Source organism: Rutidosis leptorrhynchoides, chromosome 3, assembly GCF_046630445.1.
Source record: "Rutidosis leptorrhynchoides isolate AG116_Rl617_1_P2 chromosome 3, CSIRO_AGI_Rlap_v1, whole genome shotgun sequence".
Lineage (NCBI taxonomy): Eukaryota > Viridiplantae > Streptophyta > Magnoliopsida > Asterales > Asteraceae > Rutidosis > Rutidosis leptorrhynchoides.
The window spans coordinates 590,174,037-590,181,582 of NC_092335.1; the positions used below are offsets into that span (position 1 = coordinate 590,174,037).

The 7,546-nt window shown below is 36.9% G+C and overlaps 1 protein-coding gene across 1 annotated transcript; it reads right to left on the reverse strand.

The window, feature by feature from the left end:
• Positions 1-2,161: 2,161 nt before the first annotated feature.
• LOC139898758 (WD repeat-containing protein PCN-like) lies at positions 2,162-6,432 on the reverse strand. Its single transcript, XM_071881526.1, has 11 exons — positions 6,213-6,432; positions 5,998-6,126; positions 5,209-5,503; positions 5,051-5,114; positions 4,843-4,956; positions 4,585-4,747; positions 4,349-4,499; positions 3,678-4,261; positions 3,406-3,587; positions 2,625-2,885; positions 2,162-2,523 (listed from the first exon to the last, which is right to left on the reverse strand). The coding sequence occupies exons 1-11, from the start codon at positions 6,381-6,383 to the stop codon at positions 2,208-2,210; spliced, it is 2,430 nt and encodes an 809-aa protein (XP_071737627.1). The 5' UTR covers positions 6,384-6,432; the 3' UTR covers positions 2,162-2,207.
• Positions 6,433-7,546: the final 1,114 nt, after the last annotated feature.

The following is a 7,546-nucleotide window of genomic DNA, read 5'->3' on the forward strand; positions in this document are numbered from 1 at the left end:
AACACAAATAAAATTTTGAAAAATCGACTAAGTAACTATTCACCCCCTCTAGTTACTTACACATGTAATATGCGGTGTATTTGTAGTTGTGGCGGGCGGCGGTAGAGGTGGCGTTGCCAGTAATAGGTGGCCGGAGAAAGCTTCTAAATGACCGGAGAAAAGAATTCCAGCGATGGAGCTTGCCCGCGCGTGGTTGCTCGGATTTTAATGGTGATGATGGTGAAATTCAACTTGCAGCGAACATAAAGAAAAGATCGGTTAAAACAATTTGGTGATATTTGGAAAGCATTGGAGAAGATGATACATAGTTGATGTGACTGTATTTTGGGAAGCAAAAAAGAGGAAAATACTCTAAAATATAGGGATGAACAGGCGGTGCCGGTGACGATGGTGTATGCGGTGGTGTCGGTGAGGATGGTGGATGCGACAGTGCCGGTGACGATGGTGGATGAGGCTGTGCCGGTGACGATGGTGGATGCGGCAGTGATGGTGACGACGGTAAAGAGAGGATGGTACTGGTGACGACGGTGGAGTAAAATCAAGTAGTGAGATTAGAAAATAAATAATATGGTAGAAGCAATAGCTAGAAGGGTGTAGAATAACTCAGAAGGATGTAAAAGATGTATGAAACTTTAGGGTGTAAAATTATTTAACTACCTTTTCTAAATACCCTTTAATTATTATTACAAAAATTCGAGTCTACAGTGAACCAATTTGCTCAAATGTAATAATAATAATAATAATAATAATAAATGCATTACTATACTTTTAAAATTTTGGGCCTCAAAAATATTTTAGGTGATGTTCGGTTGCACAAACGCTCTGATGATACACAAGGGAATCTAATTACCAGGTGTAAAATTTATAATGCTTCATGCAGGCTGTGTATCTAAGTGACTAAGTTGAACAATTAAACACAATAACTTGCAGGTGGGTATCAATGTCGGGCAATATAACAATTTCGAAGTTAATAATCCTTTTTTTTCTATTATTTAAATTTTGAAAGGCAATGACTCAAAGTTTAGCTAGTGAGGATTGAACTTGGATCTCTAGATTCCCAAACATCCAACCACTAGGTCACCCCTTGAAGTTCAAGTTAATAATCCTTTTCTCGTTTCTATTTCAGGTTTAAACGTTTACACGTTAAGATCGATTTCATATTGACAATAAAATTACAAAGAGCGCAATGGCTTACTTTCACGTACTACTTAAAGCTTTAAGAGATAATGGCTGCTTCCTCGGCCACTTATTAGGCATACAATGCTGGAGCGATGCAAGTAAGCACGTCAAGATCTTAGAGACATTGATTTGGTTCAACTTTATTAGGTTACTATTGTGCCCAAATCCAGCAGTGAACCATAACTCTTACTGTATAATACTAGCAAGCTTCAGTGAAAGGTGGAAGTATATGTGCCAAATAACCCGAAATTTCCCAATTGTGTCACCAATGGACCAACAACATACTCCACAACTGTAACTAAAAAAGCACAACCCGAAATTTATATGTCAGCGCTCAGCAGATTCACTAAACATTGCAAATTCGCAATAGACGAAGTCCATGGCCTACAGTGTGCATTGTGAACCATCCCTTGTGTGAGTAGGCACTAATGCACTATAACACCACCCACAACGCTACTTATAGTGCATTTGCGATACAACATTTTTAAAGAGCGAGGCATTCAACCACAGATACAACAACGAATTTTATTTATTATTGACTGGTTAAGGGGGAATTGATTCTCTCTTTTTTATCCCTTTTTACTCAACCACCAGACACATTTTACCACATCAACCATAGCATCCCACATGCCTAATTCACATCCTTACCCACAAGGCCACAACAACCTTCTTTCTCACAATATTGCGACGTCACACAATAACTCCCCAATTGCCCACCACACAGAAAATGGTCTGAATACCAAAGTACAAAAGATGTAACTTCATCTTATTTTAACAAATGATTTCAATTCAAAGATAATATGTAAACCCAGTTAACCAAGTTTCTATCAAAGTATCAATTACACGTTCCATAGTTAACACATACGGTATGAAAACAAATTTTACTATTAAGGGAACAAGATTAAGAAACACATTACACAACATAAGCTCTGACACCTCGGATGATAAGAGAGAAATAGACAAAATTGAACCGCTCTACGCCTCTACCTAACCTCTTCAAGTACCATCTATTTCAGGGACTATATGGTTTATGTCCCATATATATGTCTGTGAACAGGTTGCGCATCAAAAGTCTTAACGACTTGCAACCAAGGTTTGTCTATGACTAAAACCGAACCTTTTGAAAGATGACCAACATATAAAACAGGTTCTTTAAACGCACAAAATTCGAAATTCTTCCTACTGCCATTATTAATTACGTACTCGTGAAGCCCTATCAACTTACGCTTTAATTTCCCACTCATTGGACTCAGTAACTTCTTTAACGTTGAATCATGATCCTTCACCCATTCTTGATCTTCGTCTCGGCCAACCGGAATTCCAAAATCGATAAAGCACATTGCCCTAAAATATTTAAACAGATAACAGCTAATGAGAAACTGACTATTAAAATTAAAATTAAAATAAAAAAAAAAGTTAAAATTAAAAATAAAACTGTGATGTACCTGGCACTGTAAATGATGACAGATGACGAACTTGAAGATGGTGGAAACGTAAGCCCAATGACCTCTCCAGGAAAATCTTGAAATCTTCGAGGCACAACAAATGTGTTGTTGGTGGACCATTCTCCTAATTTTTTGGCATCCACATCAAAAACGTACACTTGATTTGAAGATGTAGTGATTATAAGAACATTGCTATTTCGAGGAGTAAACCCTCCAGCAGTAACTGATGCACCATCCAACCTCGAAATAAACCAGTGTTGCCTGCCACAAAGAAATATACTTAATGCCAAATAAATTAAAAGGGAATCAACGTAAGTAGGATTATATCAGCTGAGCTCAAATAACAATAAGCAAGTAGCAAATGTAAAAAAAGTAATTCAATCAAGGACTCAAATCAAGTGGTAGCCATAGTAACTCATAAGTAGCTGTAAAATAAGCATGTTGGTAAACGAATCAAGAAAGGTTCGGGTAACCATAACAGTGGCTGAATGTATTCAAAATCAAAAAGCCTGTAACTTTGTGGTTCAGTTCGGTTCTTGAGGTAACTTTGACAGTTCGAGTCTCAAAATTTAGAAACTTTAAAGAAACTGGTTTCGCCTAACTGGATTTAACATAACCCTAAAAATCCAGGTGAGCACCATTCTGTTTGACATGCTAAAGAATCAAAAAATAACCTAACCGGCTCTTTAATAATTGTATGAGTGCCAAGTGTCATGTTCTGGGATTGGACTTTCACAAGCAGGCACAAAAAAAAGGTAGACGTATTAAAATAGCCTATTACCTTTGCGTCTCTAGATTGAATATGTACACATCTCCAAAGCAATTAACAGCAGCTAGCCACTGCCCATCAAGACTAGTGAACATTTTTGTTATTGGGGGCTGAGTAGGTTCTGACCCTTCATCAGACTCCTTACGACATGGTCTAAACGTATGACTTAATTTCATGGTGCCAACATCTACAACCTGAAGAATTATAAAATGTGTTATACATTCTGATACATGCAAAACATACATATATATACACACAGACAGAATGAGTGAATGACTGCTTACATATATCATTCTGTCATGTCCTGATATCATTAACCGAGAAGAATCGGAAGTAAAAATCATGCTATGCGCAAAAGGTATAGATGAAGGAAGCTTTCTTTTACTTATAGACCACACACTTTTTCTGGTTCCGTTATTTTTCAATTCAAAAAGACAAGGCTTCAAATTATCCGAATAAGCAAAAAACCTCCCTGAAGGTGAAATCGAGCTGCAAATGATTTTTCTCGAACCCTTGCTCTTAACTCTAGCTATCATATCAGTAGTTGAAACACCGCCACATGGTTCAGACCCGTCTCGTTTTGGTTGAACCGTAAATACATCTAACCAATTTGAAGACTGGACCAAAAGTAGATATGTGAACTTATCAACTGTATTGCATACTAATTGAATAGGTGGTCTTTGTGGTGCAGGACATATATCATGTGGAGAAAACTTGGTGAACTCGTTAACAGAATACGCATACAGCTTAGTGTCGTCTCCAGCTGATACAAGCATAGGAATGCCCGTGTGGGCCCACTTGTTGTAACTGATGTCGTGTGATCTATCCTTACCACGGGCTCTTTTTACTCTATCTTCTGGCAATAAATCTGTTTGGAAATAAGCATAATACACATAAGATTATAATTTAAGAAAAAATAGGCACTACTTGATCAAGGAAACACAAAAAGGAATACCTTCACGATTAATGGGTACAGCAACAACCAAACTTCTCACATCATGTGTATGGGCTCTCACATAACCAACATAGACCCACTTTTTAATCGGTTTAGAAGATGTATCACTAGCAGAGTCAACCGCATTGCCAGAAAGTTTATATAATATAACCTGAAAAGTCAAAATATTGACTTTAGAATACAATAATGTTTTCGTTTCCAAGATTAGATCAGTGTTTTGTAACATAAAAACATACCTGGCCATCTGATCCAGCAGAGAACACCCTCGAATGACTAGGACTAGCAGCCAAAGCATTAACATCACCTTTATGACAAGAATGTGCTTGCAAGAGGGTTCCATGTGAACTGTCCCAAAACTGAACACTGCCGCTACTATCTCCACTTACAAGGGTCCCACACCTGAAATAACAGATAGCTAACATTTAATCACCTAAAGTATATCAAGCATGATTACCACAAATTGCACGCATACGGAAAAAAAAAATCACGAATACCTCAGTGCAAGTAAAGACCACACACAAAGTTCAGAGCCACCACCTAAACCTCCAAGACCAACAGTGATTCTGTATACTTCACGTGACGTTTTAGGATCCCAACATCTTATGAAGCTGAAAATATCATAAAAACCATTAAAAGTTCAACATTTGAAGAAAAAAACGTAGATGAAAAGCAAATACGCAAACATCAGATAAAAGTACATACCCATCGCTACTCCCTGAATATATCATTTTTGAATCAGGACTCAAGGTGACACTTAACACACGCCCTTCACAAAAAAATAAAAGGTATAAAGTGCAAGTGCAATAAACAAAACTAATTTTTTTTAAAAAGTGGTGCTTGAGTAGGTGTGATTATCTCACCGCTGACCCTTGGCAGCGTTTTATAGTAGATAAATTGATCCGAGTCTGAAACATTATATAATCGCACGCAACCATCGTCACAAGCAACTGCTACACTCACACTCTCAGTAATTGGTTCCTCATATAACTCAAGTGAATCCGCTTCAACCTCACTGTCACTAGTGAGATCCCCATCACCTAGATTTTTATCAGTAGCATGTCCATTCTCTATTAATGCTGAATCATACTTCGTGTTAACCCTTTGTGAATTTGCAGCCATTTGCCAAATTGATACACCAATTGGATCCACAACAACCTGCAAAAAAAAAAAAAAAATTAAACCTAGACAAATAAGTTTTTACAAAAAGTTAAAAGCAAATGCAATTATTCACACAAAACTAAATTTTGACATGAAATCTCACTTGAAAATGCATCAAATAAACAAATATTAATCTCTCACGCAATTTTACCTAATTATTCACTTTTAACTCCATTTCAAGTACACGTTGACGTGTAAGAGCACATCATAAGCAATTATTCACACAAAAGTTGACAATTCACCAAAGAAAACATAAGCACATACACTTCAATTTACATAAATAAATAAAAAATCATAGATGACTACTTTTGCCACATCCAGTTTGCACACATCAAAAATCTGAACAATTTTAAAAAAAAAACATACACAACCATTATTTCACGTGTATTTGAGATATTAAAAATGTTAATTTAGTAAATATATCAATTATATGTGTGCACAATAAGTGTATAAATTCATACAAATACACAATATATATTAGAGTACCAAACCTTCTGTGTCAAATTTAACAAGTCCCATTCAGAAATTGATCCATCAATACTTGATGAAAATAATCTACCAGCACCTGAACCGCACCATACTAACGACGAAACCCTCAAATTAGGGTTACCTTGAATCGTCTACAACAAACAAAACGACATCATTTCAGAACTCATAATTTCAATTAGAAATTAGCTAAAATCATAACAATAAACAAATCATTTACCAACTGACAGTGCCAGCCAACGGCGCCGGGGGAAACGAGCCATATTTCGACGGAGCCGTCTTCTCTGGCGGCGGCGACCTGAGATTCGTCGGCGCTGGTGGCTAAAGCGACTACCGGTGACGGATTCCAGTGAAGTGAAGTGGTGTTGCTACATTTGTAGAACTCCAGCATCTTCGCCGTCTTTAGTTTGCTTCTTCAAACCCTAGAGAAACAAAACGTCTATAGTTAAGGGTTTATGAGATTGAAGCTAGTTGCTATAGATACAAAGGGTAAACATCATACCTACCCTTCATGTTTAATAAAAATTCAGGTTTAGTCCTTCAACTTATTAAAATTGTTAGGTTAGGGAGATCGGTTCCGGTCTAAGTTTTTTCAAAGTTTCTCTCGAGAATTTCAATGTCACGGAGCACATCCTCACTCCGCCCTCACTTCTGACTTTTAATGATATGTTTGAGGACGTTGGGAGAAGTATATGATTGAACATATAGCGTTAGAGTGATTTGAGAGATTTTTGTTTAAATAGTTTTTCTTAATAAAAAACTCATATCAATGTCCTAAAGATCATTGAAGTACCGTGATAAAAAGTCGGTTTCCATTTCTTCCTCGGTTCATAAGAACGCTGAGGTCGAGGCGAGTAGTGCTAAGAAGAGTGAGGGTGGTATAGGATTAGGGAGCTTTGATTATTTTGTGTTAAGGGATGAAGAGGAAGAGCTGATTGTCAGGGCGCCCAAGCGTGCTTACCGTGGTTACCTTGAGGACTTGAGTCGACTCTTGGTCCTTCTCTGGTCGAGGGTAAGTTGATTGGGTATGCGTCAACTTACACTTCTGGGTCTCAATCGGAGTTTAGTTATAAATCTCAGAAGGGTAAACATGTAAATTGAAAGAACCCGTCCTAATCCATCCGGACGAAGTCCATATTGATTATAAACGATTCACATCAGTTGATTACATCGCGAGGTACTTGACCTCTATATGATACATTTTACAAACATTGCATTCGTTTTTGAAAAGACAATCTTTCATTACATCTAAAGTTGATAGACATGCATACCATTTCATAATATATCCAACTATAATTGACTTAATAATGATCTTGATAAACTCAATGACTCGAATGCAAAGTCTTTTGAAATATGTCATGAATGACTCCAAGTAATATCTTTAAAATGATCAAATACACAGCGGAAGATTTCTTTCGTACCTGAGAATAAACATGCTTTCAAGTGTCAACCAAAAGGTTGGTGAGTTCATTAGTTTAGCATAAATAATCATTTCATAATTTTAATAGACCACAAGATTTCATATTTTCATTTCTCATAAACATACGTCCCATG

Coding starts and splice junctions, on each gene's coding strand:
- LOC139898758 (XM_071881526.1), bottom strand. CDS start 6,383: ATGCTGGAGTTCTACAAATGTAGCAACACCACTTCACTTCACTGGAAT. Junction 4,262..4,348: donor TGTACCCATTAATCGTGAAG/GTATTCCTTTTT, acceptor ATTTCCAAACAG/ATTTATTGCCAGAAGATAGA. Junction 2,886..3,405: donor TTCAATCTAGAGACGCAAAG/GTAATAGGCTAT, acceptor TCTTTGTGGCAG/GCAACACTGGTTTATTTCGA.